The sequence below is a fragment of the Thermobia domestica genome, chromosome 16, assembly GCF_964235325.1.
Source record: "Thermobia domestica chromosome 16, izTheDome1.hap1.1, whole genome shotgun sequence".
NCBI classification, from domain to species: domain Eukaryota; kingdom Metazoa; phylum Arthropoda; class Insecta; order Zygentoma; family Lepismatidae; genus Thermobia; species Thermobia domestica.
This window is the reverse complement of record NC_137469.1, coordinates 125,723,730-125,742,139: the sequence shown is the minus strand read 5'-3', so window position 1 is coordinate 125,742,139 and position 18,410 is coordinate 125,723,730. Positions and strand designations below refer to the sequence as shown.

Below are 18,410 nucleotides of genomic sequence, written 5' to 3'. Positions count from 1 at the left end.
AGTGTGTAATTGGATTCTTAGGATCTGATGAAGAAACATAAAATATCACCCGTCCACCTATGATTGATGGATTTAATTACGTTGCTACACCTAGATTATTAAGTACTAATAATTTACGATGGCTAATGTAAGCAATTATCTTTGTATAAAGAAGACGACAGGCTCGTGCTAGTCGTCGCGGACGACGGAAACCAATAAAGAGTAGAAAATTACATTTACTTAGCTTTAAATCCATGTTGGAGTAACAGATATTCGAAGTTAGAAAGATAACAGGGTGCATATTTTTGGAACTCGTCATTTTTAACCACATAGTCAAAAATTAATCATGATAATGTATAGGTGACGAAAAGAAATTGTAAATAGTTTTTTTTTATTATCACGTAGGTTAATTATAAAAATTATTTATGTGGTAAGAAATTTATTTAAATTAATTTCATGTAGGTAATACGCAGCGTCATAGTGACGATAAAAGGAAGATAATTTCCTCTGGGCAGAACGTAATATGTAAAGAAGAAATACTATCAACTTTCCAAGACAAAAATGTAGACAGAGCATGACATAGTGGTAGATAAGCATAATGAACGAAGTGAAATTTACAAAGTTATGTATTTATGAAAAAAATCGAAAACTCATGTCTTTATGGCATGTAACTTGACATATAAAACAAATAAAGGTAATGTTAACATTTAAGAAAATATCGAATGCGGTAGGTTATGAAGGACAATTCATACCAACAATGTAATATGTGTTTAGGGCATGAAGAGAAATATGTTATTTGAATAGAACAAAACTATAAGTTTACTGCTAGAAATTTAAATAGGCCTATGTAGATTACAAAGGCATTTCTATTGATTTAGCATCTACAATAGTAAACATCTAAGTGCCGAAATTTAAGCTAATTAAGGGTATATGACTGTAGTTTTCGATTTGCTCGTAGCGAGTTGAGCCGCTCGGTGTCTCTACCAAAGCTCCAATAGGGTCAGATTAAAAGACGACTTTTCCTCTTGAAAACCGAAAGGTAAAACTCTGGAATCTAGTGACTTATTAACAGTTAATTGTCGCTTTAAGTTAAAATTTAAAATATTGTATATTTAACAATTAAGTTTAGAACAAATTTTCGTAAGATGAGTTTCCTACGTAGGCAAGAACTCAAATTTTCAGAATTTAAAAATTGCGTAGGGTCTGACTCCCATGAGAATTACATTTTTTTTAAAAAAATCATATTATTCTTCCGACAACGTTAGAAGAGGACGCCAAAGGCACCAAAGGGATTTATAGGGTAATAGCCTTGTTTGATTACTTGTGAAGGAGTAAATTTTTATTATGTAAAATCCTATTTACCTAGAAAAACGTATGTGGAATACCATAGGTCAAAATTGAATGTTACAGATTTCCTAGAAAATCGGTAAGAGGATAGTAAACATTTGATATATAAACATGAATTTGAATAGTTTGCAGGAAGTCGAACTAAGTTTAGATTGAATGATATATTTTCATATTAATATAAGAAAAGTACATAACAAAATCACGTTAATGCTTAGTTATAAAAGATGAATATTTAATAATTTTCGACAATTTAGCTTACTATTAATTTCATAGATATTAAGAAAATGTGAAGAAATGGATAACAACATATAGAAGTATAGGTATTAGACGGAACAACTACATAATTTATACAATTTTATAATATGGTAGACCAGGGTTTCTAGACCTGGAGGTCGCGTCCCATTAGGGGGTGGTGAGAGGGTTTCGTGGGGGTCGCGAAGATAAGCTTAAGAAATAAATATAATTAGAATCTAATACCGGAAAATATTTTTAATTATTGTTTTGTTTTGAGTTTTGTTCTGACAGGTATATTTTTATTTTAATACATACTTTTAAGAAGAACAAAAAATAGGTCTATTAACATTTTCATCACGTGCAGAGTTGTTTGAAAATCAATTTAAATGAAATAAGTACGATATAAAACTAATAAGAACTACATATTAAAATACCAGAAAAATGCAAATGCAACAAAACCTGCATATTGAAACACAATTAAAATTGAAAGCTAATGAGATACCTGAGCATGGTGTGATTTCACTAGTACGGCAATGTCAGTTCAATCTTCATGGTGCACATTATCAAATCATTTAAAATACTCAAAAACTTTTTTTTAACAACTGTCCAAGTTTTTTTAACCAAAATTAGAAATAACTTTTTTTATTGTATGATCCAAAATTAAGGGAGTCACGAAGTTTCAAAATTTTCAAACGGCATCCATTTTGAAACAGTATGACGATCGGATTCGATATTTGTAATATGAATGAACTGATCAAATTTGGTTTTAATCCATTCGCTTTTAGGGAAGTTGCTGTATTCACTAAATACAAGAAATGAATTCTACTATTATAGAAAATAGATGAACATCGTGAGATCTCCGCAACAGATATCTAAAAAAATCCAACACAAGCTTGTTACAAACCAGAAATTATAACGGGGTCGCTTGCAGGAGGACGGATAAAATGGGTGTCGTGATAGGAATTAGGTTGAGAACGACAGACGTAGACAAAAAATATATAGATTAATAATAATGAATTGAAAGCAACTTGATTATACAAGCAGAAGTAGCTACAAAGTTATTGTATCAAATAGCAGTCTATAAAATATAAAATTAAAAGAGAAAATAAATAAATAATAATGAAAATTTAAAAAAAAATATAATAGCCATTATAACGATAGAGTCAAACGTACAGTGCTAAGCACAGTTAATTATTCCCTAATCGACTAATAGATGTTAATTAGATACGGTTATGTTTTATAGTCGAACATTAAATATGGTCTCGTTCTTCGGTACCAAAGTTGGATAATATGGAAACGTGAATCTTAAAAAAGACTAAGGATATCCACATTAAGGGTTTCATAATAATTAACGAAAATAAAACACTTTTCTAATGCTGAGAATACTTTTCCTGAATAGATATAAAAAGTCAAGAATATACTAAGTTTTCGACGTAATATCATTTTACACTACAGCTGAGTTCTCTATTGTTTGACGGCCAACAAAGACGCAGGATTTTCGCTAATAATTTTGATTATGACATGTTTATATTCACAAATATTGACTTTAAATTTCCTACTGCATAGAACGGAAATGCATGATGGATTTCAAGTAGCTGACTATCGCTTTTGACATACGTAGTCACGATTACGGAGTTAAAACAATTATTGCGACTAGATCCAAATAGCAATTAGGATTTCTAAACAAGTTATTACGTATTACTAATATTTGATAGACGTATTAAGTAAATTTATATTACTAACGAGATTATTAAATTTACTTGTTCATTCATATATGAGCCGCTTCTTGTTAATGTATCAGCCGCAGTTAATGTATCAAAGACATTGACTTCGTATACACGAATCCAAAATTGCATTACCACCTGCAATTCTCCATTTCCTGCAGTAGCAGGAAAACCTCAAAAGCTCGGCGGTTGGATTGGTTCCGAATTCAAAAGGCGTTGGACTAAACCTGAATTTTCTAACAAATGTATCAGTGTGGCAAACTGCAAATAAGAGAATAAAACAAATTGTTACGAATGACAATTTTATTATCGTGACGGAGTTGGATGACATTAAAAGTAACAAAATGATCTTACTTAAATAGATAAAACAAGATGAATGGCAAGAAACATATATAAGAGGAAAGCATTTTTCTCCTTCCTCCATCAAAAATAGAATCTCATAAAAAAGAAAAAAAAGTTATATAATGTAAAGTTTTAATATAAAAGCCCCACTCAAATTTTTGAAAGTTGACACCCGAAAGACAAGAACAACTGAACCGAAGTGAACGAAATTTTGCACACATATTGCAGAGATAAAACGAGGGGATACGGGTTTCGTATTTTCCTGGAAAAAAGGTTGGGTGGGGCACGGGCCCCTCAAAACCTTTGATCACGAAGTATCAAAAGTGCTAGTAACAGTATGTCAGATGTGTGTAAAGGACATGAACAATTGCAACGAAACATGTATGGACAATACGCAAAAAATTAAAGTAATAGTCTTTTTTATTTTCTGCGCAAAAACGGTTTTATGGGCCGAAAGCTCCCACCGATAATTTTCAAAGTGAACACTTGAAAGAAAAGAAAAAGTTAAACCGAAATAATTGAAATTGTGCATAGATATTGTACACGTAATATGAGGGAATACGGGTTTAGTATTTTCCTGGGAAAAACGATTGGGTGGGGCACCGACCCCTCCGAACCTTTGATCACGAAATATCAAGTGCTAGTAACAGTAAGTCAGATGTGTGTAAAGAACACGAAGAATTGCAACGAAACTTTAAGTATGGACAATACGCAAAGAATAAACGAATACGTTTTTCATTTTCTGCGGAAAAACGGTTTTAGGGAGCAAAAGACCCCACCCCAAAATTTTGAAAGTTGACGCCCTAAAGGTAAGAACAAGTGAACCGAAGAAAATGAATTTTACACAAATATTGTAGACATAAAATGAGCGAATACGGGTTTCATATTTTCCTTCAAAAAAGGGTTGGGCGGGACACCGAGCGCTCCAAACCTTTGATCATGAAATATCAAAATTTCTAGTAACAGTATGTCAGATGTGTGTAAAGGACATGAAGAATTGCAATATAACTTTGAGTATGGATCAGATGCAAAAAATAAACGAATGCAGGATTTTTATGTCCTGCGGAAAAACGGTTTTAGGGGGCAAAAGCCACTCAACATTTTGAAAGTTGACGCCCGAAAGGTAAAAAGTGAACCAAAGTGAATGAAATTTTGCACAGATATTGCAAACATAAAGTGAGGATACGGGTTTAGTATTTTTCTGGAGAAAACAGTTTTGTGGGGCACGGACCATTCTAAACATTTTATCACGAAAAATCAAGTGGTAGTAACAGTATGTCAGATGTGTGTAAGGGACATGAAGAGTTGCAGCTAGTGCTCTCAAACGAGTTGGGTCGGGTTACATGTCGGGTCGGGTCAGTCGGGTCAGCTCGGGTCGGGCTGTCGGATCGGGTCATTCGGGTCGGGTTATCGGGTCGGGTCAGTCGGGTCAGCTCGGGTCGGGTTGTCTGGTCGGGTCAGTCGGGTCAGTTCACTTTGGTGAACTGAGTTTAGGTTGAGCTTAAACTCGGCTGGAGTCGAAAGTTGCTGTTTTTCACTAGTTGCATAATTAAAAAATAGCAATTTTTAATTTATTTTATAGAAACCATAAATCTATTTTGAACACTTGCAGCTAGTGTTTTATCGTAAATGCTTATTTTTGTACTTGTGTGTACTTTAATTTTTAAATGCGGTTTTTACCAATCGACTGTAATATTAATATCTACGCCAATATGGAGTCTGGATTTAGAACAAAACTAGAAGTTGTTCAAGCAAGGCCAAAAGAAAGATTGGATATGGACGACCAAGCCCAAGCAGGGCTGCGGTGGCTCAGTAGTAGAGAATTAATCTCTGTGCATGGTGTCCATAGTTCGATCCCAGCTTGTGCTAAGTAAGGTTTGTGGTGGAGAAACGCCGTGTAGTGGGTTTTCTCGGGGTTCTCATGTTTCCTCCCACTTTCTTCATTCCACCATTTCATTCATTTCTCATAGTCACCATATCCCTTAGCCTCGGTGCAGAATCGAGGGACCTTGAACTGAATATTTCATTTTATTTCACCAAGCCCAAGGACATCGATACAAGAACAAGATAAATATTGGATATGCAAGACGAATTGCATAGTAATCTTGCTCTTGGCATTGTTTTGGTGATCACCAAGTAGCGGTGAGCGTATTTTTTTGCTTTCCGTATAGTATGAAAGACCATAATCAAAATCGCAATTGGTCTTCATTTGTGCCGATGAGGCGAGCATTCTTGGCTCTTGTATAGCGTGAAAGATCACCAAGACTACGAAATGCAGGACCAAGCCTTGACTGTGCAAGAAAAAGAATAAGACGCAGTATTGATGTCCAAGACCCAGGGAGCGAAATGTTTGAATTTCATTTGTTGGGCTGAAAGTGATGAAATAAAATTAGTACTTTATAATTAAATATCATACTGTATTTTTAAATTTTAAATTACAAAATTCATACTATGTATCTTCTTACGTGCAACTATATATACTGTAAAATACGTTTTAATTACCGAGAAAGAAAAATCAAAGTGGCACGGGTCACGAAATCAAAAGAGTCTATTTTGGAATGAAAGTTGAAAGGTTGGAAAAAAATCACAGGTGTTCTCGTGTTTCCTCAACCCTTATCATTGTAGTTAAACGATTTCCTTTTGTCTCCGCCAAGAGCCTCTTGCTACTGCCTTCCTAGAAGACCCCCTGCCGTCCGAGCAGGTGAGAATACTGACCTTGAAGAAAAATTTCGTCACATAGAACTAAAGCAAGAAAAAATAAATTTCTCCCACTTTGGATATTGGTATCAGTTATAAAAAGAAATAAACAAACCTCAAAAGTGCCAAATATTCATTAAGATGCATATACAAATCCTCCGCTTGATCTAGCTAGTGGTTAACGTGTAAGACTTCGGTACACGTGGTCCGGGTTTAATTCCCAATGGGAGTGCATTTTGGCGTTCACCCAGTGTCGTGACCATAGTGCTCTCAAATGGGTCGGGTCGGGTCGGGTCAGCTCGGGCCGGGTTTTCGGGTCAGGTCAATCAGGTCGGATCACGGTTCGGGTCAGTCAATTCGGGTCAATTGAAGACCGACCCGACCCGACCCGTTGAGAGCACTAGTTGCAACGCAACTTTGTGTACGGACAAGATGAAAATAATAAATGAATACGGGCTTTTTATTTTCTGCGGAAAAAAGGTTTTAGGGGGCAAAAGCTCCCACCAAAAATTTTGAAAGTTGACGCCCGAAAGGCGAAAAGAAGTGAACGGAATTGAATGAAATTGTGCACAGATATTGTAGACGTAAAATGAGGGAATACAGGTTTCGTATTTACCTGGAAAAAAAGTTTGGGTAGGGTACGAATTCCTCCAAACCTTTGGTCACGAAATATCAGAAGTGCTAGTAACAGTATGTCAGTTGTGTGTAAAGGACATGAAAAATTGTAACGAAACTTTATGTATGAACAATAGGCAGAAAATAAGCGAATACGTTTGTTTGATTTTCGGAGAAAGATCCTATCCAAAATTTTGGAATTTGCCTCGGAAAGGCAAGAAGAAGTGGACCGAAATGAATTAAATATGTACATAACTTGTAGAGGTAAGATGAGGGAATACGTTTTTGGTATTTTCCTGAAAGGAAGAAAACTGTTGAGTGGGCCGAGGCGTTGAGTGGCGGGAGGAGTAGACCGACGAGAATGAAATTATATTTAGATATTGGATATGTAAAATATGGCCTTTCGTGTTTCACAATCGTACCTCCATCATATTTCTTCAAATTTGGCACTTGATGATTTATTTTCAGTTTGCTGTTGATCTGCCAAATTGAAGTAAAACGGATAGAGGCACTTGAGAAACACGAAAGGCCTTATTTTACATAGGTTCTATATAATATCTACACACAATTTCATTTGCTTTGGTCCACTCCTTCCTGCCCTATTACTGTAATTTTTACTTATTTTTCGGATTGGCTCTAGGCCCCAATACTGTTTTTCCGCAAAAATTAAACACGTTTAACTTATTATTTTGCATATCGTCCCTAAACGAAGTTGCGTTGCAATTATCCATATTATTTAGGAACTTCTGACGTATGCTTATTTGCACTTTTGATATTTCGTAATCAACGGTTTAGTAAGTCCGTGCCTCACTCAACCGCTTTTTTTGCAGGAAAATACGAAACCCAATTATCACATTTTACGTCTACAATATCTGTGCGCAATGTCATTCAATTCGGCGCACTTCTTCTTGCCTTTTGGGCCTCACATTTCAAAATTTTGGGTCGTTTTTTGCCCCTTACAGCTGTTTTTCCGTATTCGTTTATTTTTTTTGCGTATTGTCCCTACACAATGTGTCGTTCCAATTTTTCATGCCCTTTAAGCAATTATGACATATCGTTATTAGCACGTTTGATATTTCACGATCAAAGTTTTGGAGGTGTCTGAGTTCCACCTAAACGGTTTTCCTTTTTTCAGGAAAATAATAAACCCGTACTCCCTACGGTGGCGACGAAGAAAAGTCCGCGTGTAGAGAGTTAAATGGCTGTAGTCTTTTTAATTTGGCCAATCACTGCTGCTTTAATCGTGTATATTCGACAATAATAGCTTCGGATCATATAAAATGCACTTGCCACTTAATTTTATTACAAAATGACGCGTGTCTGTTTACTTTATTTAATATTTCTCCCATATTAACTTTCTAATAATCGGCGACAGTTTGCACTTAAATTCATACAATTATACACACTGATCTCAAGATTTTTTACTTCATGATGCAGAGGCAGGGGTACTCTTGACCCCCGGGGCTCACTTTATAAACAATTCGTCAGGAAAAATAACATGTAATAATAACTGCCTGCACATGACTGGTGGTACTTCGTGACGATCCCTTTGCGATTCTTCGCGACGAATCCATGGAGCGCGGACCAAAATGAAGTCCTCGCTGTTTCTTGGTGGTAACTTGAACACCCCGACTCTAGATATCTGTTTAAACCCGACGAACCATGCCGCCAATGGCACACTAGAGGTGATACTTTGGTACGGTTGTATATCAACGATCGACGTTTACCAGCATATAGGCCACTAGGTGTTGTCGATGTTTACAGTATGGGGTAATTAAACAGATCTTTCAGAAATAGAACATATTTAAAGTTTGTTAGCGGACACTGTAAGAAATTTACAATATAATTCTTCGCAATTGTGTTCATGTAACATACAAATTATAAAGAATAGCACCTACCATTCAAATGTAACCCATGTCCCCGTGTGCGTTTCATATGAAGTCTAATTCTGAGTGAGGAATAAAAACATTAAAGGGGATTGTGGTGTTTCATGCAGATAATAGTAATGAAAATCATTATTATTACTATTAGTATTAATGTTAATCAATGTGATTTCACCAAAATTAACAGAGAATTACGCACAAAATTCAAAGAAGCTATGGACAATACGTTCAACGATCCCATACCAGAATTCGAAACAACGATCTTCTGATTTAGAATACCATGCATTACTGATTGCATCACGCAATATCTGACTGAGATTCTTATAATTTGTTACATCGTATTACTTATTTTAAAGTCCGGAATAGATCTAAACGTTGAAGATAAAGAGAGAACAAAAACGACAAAATCATTATAACATTACCTGAATTGTAAAATATTGTATTGAATAATAACAATAAAGTAAAACTGCGCATCGCTTCTTATGTTTGCTATTGATTTGTGAAAGAATTAAGGAGAAAAATGATAGAGTGCTAAACCAAAATGGAGGTTTATTTTTTTGATAATGTCTGCTTTTACATGACTGTAGCCTTTCGTTCAAGAATGTTACTTGCAAGCTATTCCAATGTGGTCTTCCTAGACACAGGTAAGGAGAATATACTTCTGTCCAGTAAATCTTGACAGAGATGCCATGGATTAGGGAAAAGGCGCTGAGATTCAAATCAAGGTATTTGCAGTTCTAATTAGTGCTATCAAATTTTTGTGACATTTGCGGTTTTCGGTTTTTGAAAAAAGCGGTTTTCTGAAAACCGAAAACCGCAAATGCAGTATCCCAAACCGAAACCGCAAATGCGGTTTTGGGAACCGCAACCGCAAAAGCAGTTTTCAAAACCGAAGCCCCAAATGCGGTTTTTCAAACCGACATTTCGGTTTTATGAAATTTCAGTTTTTCATAAACCGGTTTTCAGTTTTTCGAAAACCGATTTCGGCAGCATAGTTCTAACCTCCCCTATAGCTGGGATTTAAAGAACAGTTGAGAATGCTCCAAGAGCATTGCCAGAACGAACTTTAAAAGAAGGAGAGATGGAGCAGGAAGGATAACTGTCATTGTTCCTAGATGTAAAAGTAAATCTTATATATGCACCTTCTTCTCTTTCTTGCAAAAATTAGCAAAATATCTCTCTATGACTTACACTTCTCGATATATGGCTGCTTAAATATCTAGAAATTCGAACTTTTTTGGCCAATATCTGGGGAACGGTGTCAAGTTGGCCAGTAGACAGTTAATCAGTGGCCACCGGTTACTACTTGGTACCCAAATTTTTACTATCCTCTTAGGTATTGATCAATACCAATATGATCTCTGTGTGACCTACGGTTCCCGAGATGGCTCCTTAGATCTCCCGAAATCGGAACTACCTTTAAGCCAATATCACGGGAACGGTAAATAATAGAGAGATGATATTGGTGTTAGTCAATACCTAAGAGGATGGTAAACATTTTGGTACAAATATTAATTGGTGGCCATTAGCCATAACAGTGGCAAGTTGGACCTTGTACACTGGTTACTATTTGATACCAAAATATTTGCCATCCTTTTAGATATTGATCAACACCAATATGAATTCTCTATGACTTACGGTTCCCGAGATATGGCTCCTTAAATATCTGGAAATCGGCAATTTTTTGGCCAACATCTCGAGAACGGTAGGGGTGACGCTAAAAATTTAATAACTTTCTCTAATAGTTTTTGATGCAGGGTCCAAAATTGAAAAAAATCGCAAATAACTGACAGACGAACAGAAAGACCGACAAACGGACACACAGACGTACAGAAGTTAGTAGCAAACCTTTTAAGTTCATTGAACATGGTTTCGTCTATATAGTGATTGAAACCTGTGCACTCAGATCAAGTTAGAAATCTTCTGGAATATATTTTTTAGCCCTGAAACGGGCTGTTTTGATTATCCGAATAGTAGGGTGTCCAATGTCCCTTGGCATTAACAATCGCCTGGATCCTTCTAGGCATCACTTCAATGAGAGTCCGAAGGTAACGCTCACTCTCAGAAACTTCTTCCCAGGCATCATATATTAAATTCCATAATTGTTTTCGTGGTGGGTGACGGATTAGGCCAGTGTTCCTTCAGTATTCTTTTAAGTTCCTCACACACGTTCTTGATCGGGTCATGTCGCACCCCGTTGGAACCAATCTAGAACATGCAGATCGCCCTGTTTCGCCAACCAATTCTGAACTACCCGAGACATATGGACGGGTGAATGGCAGCATGACATTCCGCAGACCGTCTACCCGTTAGACGTCCCTCTACATGATGGAGTACTCCTAACCCCTTAGATATCAAGAAACCCCAGGATAACCCACAAACATAACACGTAGACATAATGTGTGGTCTTGCCTGGTTCCTTTTGGTCTACACACGACAACTGGTCATGCACGCATTCATCTATGAAGATCCTATCGTTTCAATTCCGATGCCTGTTCGTCTCTGCAAATTTAAGATGCAGTTGAATATGATCCTTTGAGAGGACTTCCTTACTTGCAGCATTACAAGCATGAAGACCCGCTGTCCTAAGCCGTCTTCTAGCAGCAGACCGTGAAACACTGAAGTTCGCTACCGCTGCCTGTCTGAGTAGCCGGGAGGTCGTATGTGGTCTCTGCTGTGCAACAGCAAAGGTACTCGTTTTTTAATTTCTGCGGAAAAACAATTTTAGGGGGCAAAAGTCTCCACCCAAAATTTTGAAAATTGAGGCCCGAAAGGAAAGAGGAAGTGAACTGAAGTGAATGAAATTGTGCACAGATATTGTAGACTTAAAATGAGAGAAAACGGTTTTCTTATTTTCCTAAAAAAAAGAAAACCATTTAGGTGGGACACAGAGCCCTACAAAACTTCGATCGTGCAATATGGAAAGTGCTAAAACAGTATGTCAGAAGTGCTTGAAGGAAATAAAGAATTGGAACGACACATTGTGTAGGGACAATACGCAAAAAATAAACGAATTCGTTTTTTTATTTTGTGCGGAAAAAGGGTTTTAGGGGCAAGAGAGAATACCCAAATTTTGAAATTTGATGCTCAAAAGAGAAAAGAAGTGCACCGAATTGAATGACACTTCGCACAGACATTTTAGACGTAAAATGAGATAATTGGGTTTCGTATTTTCCTGGAAAAAAGTGGTTGAGTTAGACACGGACCTTCTAAACCGTTGATTACGAAATATCTAAAGTATTCGTCAGAAGTTTCTAAAGAATATGGATAATTGCAACGAAATTTCGTATAGGGACAATTTGCAAAACATTATATGAAACGTGTGTTAATTTTTACGGAAAGATAGTGTTTGGGCCTAGGCCTCATCCGAAAAAAACTAAATATCACCGTAATAACTCAGGATGAAGTGGACTGAAGCAAACGAAATTGTGTGTAGATATTATATAGACCCTATGTAAAATAAGGCCTTTCGAGTTTCTCAAATGTCCCTATTCTTTTTGCTTCAAATTCGAAAGATGAGAAAACTGGAAATAAATCATCACGTGCTTTCCTTTATGCGCTAAAACATTGTAAGGATTAAAGGTGCTTCCTGAAATACTATAAAATACGCTATACTGTTTGTGCTTCTAGTTAATCTGCCAAATTTGAAGAAATCGGATAAAGATACGACACTTGTGAAACACGGAAGGCCATATTTTTCATATCTAATATCTAATTAAAATTTCATTTGCTTTCGTCCACTCATCCCGCTTATCAACGTTTCGGTCTACCCAACAGTTTTTTCTTTGAGTAAAATACGAAACGTATTCCATCATCTTACCTCTACAATATTTGTGCACATTTCATTCACTTCGGTCCACTTGTTGTTGTCTTTCCGAATCAAATATCAAAATTTTGTATGGGGGGCTTTTCCACCAAAAACCGTTTTCCCCCAAATATAAAAAGAATATTTGTTTATTTTTTGACTATTCTTCATACACAAAATTTCGTTGCAATTCTTCATGTCCTTTACAGACATCTGACGTACTGTTACTAGCACTTTTGACATTTCGTGATCAAATGCTTGGAGGAGTTCCTGCCCCACCCAACCCTTTTTTCCAGGAAAATACGAAACCCGTATTCCCTCATCTTATGTCTAAAATATCTGTGCACACTTTCATTGACTTCGGTTAACTTTTTTTGCCTTTCCGGCATCAAATTTCAAAATTTTCGGTGGGAGCTTTTGCTCCTTAAAACCGCTTTTCCCCAGAAAATAAAAAACCCGTATTCGTTTATTTTTTGCGTGTTGTTCATACACAATGTGTCGTAGCAATTCTTCATGTCCTTTACACATCTGACATACTGTTACTAGCACTTTTGATATTTCGTGATCAAATGTTTGGAAGGGTCCGTGCGCCACCTAACCATTTTTCCAGGAAAATACGAAACCCATATTCCCTCATTATATGTGTACAATATCTGCGCAAAATTTCATTCACTTCGGTTTACTTCTTCATATCTCTCGGCCGACAACTTTCAAAATTGGGGTGTTCTTTTAACCCTAAAACCGCTTTTTCATAGAAAATAAAAAAACTCGTATTCATTTATATTTTACGTTTTGTCCATACAAAATTTCTTTGCAATTGTTCATATCCTTAGCACACATTTGACATACTGATGCTAGCACTTTTGATTTCTCGTGATCAAAGGTTTGGAATGGTCTGTGGCCCACCCAATCGATTTCTCCAGGAAAATACGGAAAACGTATCTTCATTTTACGTCTACTATATCTATGCACAATTTCATTCACATCGGTTCATTTGTTCTTGTCTTTCGGACGTCAACATTCAAAATTTTGGGGTGGTTCTTTTGCCCCCTTAAACCATTTTTCGCAGAAAACAAAAAACAGTCCATTATTTTTTGCGTATTGTTCATACAAAAAGTTTCGTATCAATACTTCTTGTCGTTTATACACATCTGATATACTGTTACCAGCACTTTCGATTTTTCGTGATCAAAGGTTTCAAGGGGTCGGTGCCTCACCCAACCGATTTCTCCAGGAAAATACGAAACCTGTATCCTCATTTTACGTGAGCAATATCTGTGCATGATTTCATTCATTTCGGTTCACTTCTTGCCTTTTGGGCGTCAAATTTCAAAATATTGGGTGAGGGCTTTTGCCCCTTAAAATCGTTTTTCCGCAGAACACAAAAACCCGTAGTCGCTTATTTTTTTCGCGTATTGTCCATACACAAAGTTATTTGGCAATTCTTCATGTCCCTAACACACATCAGACATACTGTTACTAGCCCTTTTGATTTTTCGTGATCAAAGGTTTGAAGGGGTCCGTGCACCACCCAACCGTTTTGTCCAGAAAAGTATGAAACACGTGTCCTTATTTTACGTCTACAAAATCTATGCACAATTTCATTGACTTCGTTTTACTTCTTCTTCTCTGTCGCGCGTTAACTTTCAAAATTTTGGGGTGGGTTCTTTTGCCCCCTAAAACCGTTTTTCCGCAGAACATAAAAAACCGTATTCGCTTACTGTTTTTGTATTGACTATACACAAAGTTATGTTGCAATTCTTCATGTCCTTTACACAAATCTTACATACTGTTACTAACACTTTTGATATTTCGTGATGAAAGGTTTGGAGAGGTCCGTGCCCCACCCATAAGTTTTTTCCAGGAAAATACGAAACCCGTATTCCTCGTTTTGCGTCTACAACGTTTGTGAAGAATTTCATTTACTTCGGTTCACTTCTTTTTGCCTTTCGTTCGTGAAATTTCAAAACTTTGGTTTGGAGCCTTTGCCCCATAAAACCATTTTTTTACACAGAAAATAGAAAATAACGTATTCTTTTACTTTTATCGTTTTGTCCATACAGAAAGGTTCGTTGCAACTTCTCATGTCCTTTATACACATCTGACACTGTTATTAGTACTATTGATGTTTCGTAATCGAATGTTTAGAGGGTCCGTGTCGCACACAAGCGTTTTATCCATGAAAATACGAAACCCGTATTTTCTCATTTTACGTCTACAATATCTGTGCACAATTTCAGTCACTTCGCCTCACTTCTTCTTGACTTCCGTGAATCAAATTTCAAAATTTTAGGTGAGAGCTTCTGCTCTCTAAAACCGTTTTTCCGCACAAAATAAAAACCCGTGTTCATTTATTTTTCGCGTAAGGTCTATACACAAAGTTTCCTTGCAATTCTTCTTGTCCTTTACACGCATCTGACATACTGTTACTGGCACTTTTGATTATTCGTGATCAAATTTTTGGGAGGATGCGTGCCCCTCCTAACCGTTTTTTCCAGGAAGATACGAAACCCGTATTCGCTCATTTTATGTTTACAATATTTGTGTAAAATTCATTTTCTTCGGTTCACTTGTTCTTACCTTTTGGGCGTCAAATTTCAAAATTTTGTGGTTGGTTCTATTGCCCCCTAAAACCGTTTTTCGGCAGGAAATAAAAAACTGTATTCTTTTATTTTTTGCGTATAAAAAATACATACAAAAAAATTCGTTTCAATTGTTCTTGTTCTTTACACACATCTGACATACTCTTACTAGCATTTTTTTCGTAACCAAAGGTTTGGTGGGCGTCCTTCCCCACCCACCCATGTTTTCGAGGAAAATACAAAACCCGTATTCCCTGCTTTACGTCTACAATATCTGTGCACATTTTCATTCGCTTCGGTTCAATTCTTTTGCCTTTCGGGCGTCAAGCTTCAAAATTTTCGGTAGGTTATTGTGCCCCCTAAAACCGTTTTTGCCCAGAAAATAAAAAAAAACCAACAGGTATTCGTTTATTTTTTGCGTATTGTCAATTAAAAAGTTTCCTTGCAATTCTTCATGTCCTTTACACACATCTGACATACTGTTACTAGCACTTTTGATATATCGTGATGAGAGGTTTGGAGGGGCCCGTGCCCCACCCAACCGTTTTCTCCAGGAAAATACGAAATCCGTATTTTTATTTTACGTCTGCAAAATCTGTTCACAATTTCATTCATTTCGGTTTACTTGTTTTTGCCTTTCGGGTTTCAACTTTCAAAATTTTGGGTGGGGATTTTAGATTAAATCTTTACATAATATATATTTTTTTCTTTTTTATGAGATTCTTTTTTTATCGGGAAGGAGAGAAATGCTTTCCTCTGATATCTGTTTCTTGCCATTCTTCTTGTTTGTACTGCTTAAGTAAGAACTTGGCATCTAAATCCGTCGCGATGGCAAAATTGTTATTCTTAAGAATTTGTTTTATTTCTTATTTGCAGTGTGCCACTCTGATATATTTGTTACAAGATTGAGGTTTGGTCCAAAGCCTTTGGAATTCGCAACCAACCCAACCGCTGAACTTTGTGTGTTGCCTGCTATAGCTGGAAAATTAGAATTGCAGGTGGTAATGCACTCTTGGAGTCGTGTATACATATTTTCGTTAGTTGTACTTGTATAATTACTTATTTATTAATTTAAATTTCGTGTTTTCGTTTATAGATTTAACCCTTTCAGCACATACCCTCACAATTGTGAGTGGAGAACACACTAATTTTAAACGTTGTGATTTCCAATATATTCAACAGATGGCAATTCAGTACCTGACAGATTGTCATTCAGACACTCAGAAACGTGCTTGTACCTAATTTCTGTACTAAAATCCTTTGATTGGCATTTTTGACAACTGAAAGTAGCATTCGCAATTGTGAGGAAATCTGCTGGAAGGGTTAAGAACTAATAGGCTTATATTCACATCATAGCCGCACTTCAGTTTTATATTTTTAACGTATTTTAATGTATTTATGGATATATATATATATATATATATATATATATATATATATATATATATATATATATATATATATATATAGGGTGAATTTTAACTAAGGGAAAAGACTTGGAGGGAAGATAGTACATCCAAAACGAAGCAAAAATGTTCTAGTGAACGTGGGGAAAATTCCATCCCGTTGCGGAGTGACAGCGTATCGGAAGTGTAGGAACATGAACTTCAGAGGCCAATAGTTCAAAAACAATAGGCCCTAGGGAGTGCACTTAGAAACGTCACTAAGGAAGCCATACCTTCTCTATTGAAACTTGCATGTTTGGATACGCTGCAATACGTGCGCAAAAGATTCCCAAGAGGAACTGAGGGATTCCCGGCCATGCTGCGAAAGAAAGAAGTGCTCCACGTTGGTTAAACGAAAAGGGGTACATAGAGAACACGGAATTCGTTAGTGGTATAGCCCATATCCGAAGAAGCTGCAAGATGGTGGACGTTTGGAAACTATACTTTGTGAGGTTGCATAAGTACACCAAGTGAAGAACGGGAAACCGGAAGACACAGACAAAGAAAACATTAAAATATTCGATATATTTACAGCTTGATTTATTAGGGGTCAAGTTATTAATATTTGGTTAGTCATTCTCTTAAGAGGAAATACTTTATCTTGAAAGATTAACCTTGAAATAGATCTATTCAAAAATATTATTATTAACTAAGACATACTAAATATTTAAAGAGAGTATGTAACACTCCGCACTAACCTACTTGCTTTACAAAATGTGGCACGCTTATTTAAGAGTTAATAGAGAGTTACTCTACCGAGTTTCGTGTTTCTAACTTAAGGTGCTCCTTAGATGCTCTATTTTAGTATAACTTATGAATTCTCTTCTTGCCTTCTTTGTAAACAAAAACTTTAATCGAAGTGGCATGAACAAATCTTATTTGAAGGTAGATCGAGGTCATTTCGGAAGTATGTCATATCTAAGATCTATACCTGAAGCTTCTTTGAATGCTGAACATATTCATATCCAAATGTTATAAATAAACACTTGTAACGCAAACAGAAGTGTTCACTTTTCCATTATTTAAAACAAATATCACTTTTTCAACATAACTTTAGTATTTAAACTTCAGTCTCTAGCGTTCTGAACGCCCCATTTCTGTATTGATTTTATTATTCATTCAACACGTCAGAAACACTTTTCGATTTAATACAAAATTATAACCAGTGATAGTAGAAAAAATAATATTTTTGCTAGCCTAATTTCTAGCGACTAAATAACTGAATGAGATTTAACGCGATACATGAAAATATAAGGTTATACTATTTGCACCAACTGTACTACTATGTTAATTAAAGTATTTAATAACACACATACCTGCACGATTATCCTTAAGACTAAATACATTGTTGTTCTTGTTAAACTGCACAATGTACTTTGACTGGTGGTTTGACTCGTACTATTTCATTAGTCAATTTGGCAATAACGCACTGCATTCTGACTGCTAAACTGATAAAGTGACTGCAAAAACAAATGAACTACAGACAGAGGTCAGTCTTATTTATTAACGTTATCTGCATAAATCTTCTAGTTTACTTTCTGATCTTAATTTACAGTCTTTAGTTTTAGTGATTACGTAATATAATGTATACACACAAGCAAAAGTGCATTCACACTTCCATTTTTCGTATCCTGAAATTTTAGACAACCATCAATATTCTTATGGTTAGCTGGTTGAGAGCTATATAAGACGTTCTACAAGTGCAATAGTTTGCTATATGTCAGTGTAGAAAACAGCAAAAAAAAAAAAAAAAAAAA

At 36.0% G+C, this 18,410-nt stretch overlaps 1 protein-coding gene across 1 annotated transcript in view; it reads right to left on the bottom strand.

Moving 5' to 3' along the window:
* Nucleotides 1–18,118, bottom strand: part of LOC145673397 (uncharacterized) — a 345,560-nt gene extending 327,442 nt beyond the window's left edge. The window contains exon 1 of the mRNA XM_081743057.1: nt 17,970–18,118. Coding sequence (XP_081599183.1) covers nt 17,970–17,999 — 30 coding nt within the window. The 5' untranslated portion in view covers nt 18,000–18,118. The remainder of the gene's footprint in view (nt 1–17,969) is intronic.
* Nucleotides 18,119–18,410: the final 292 nt, after the last annotated feature.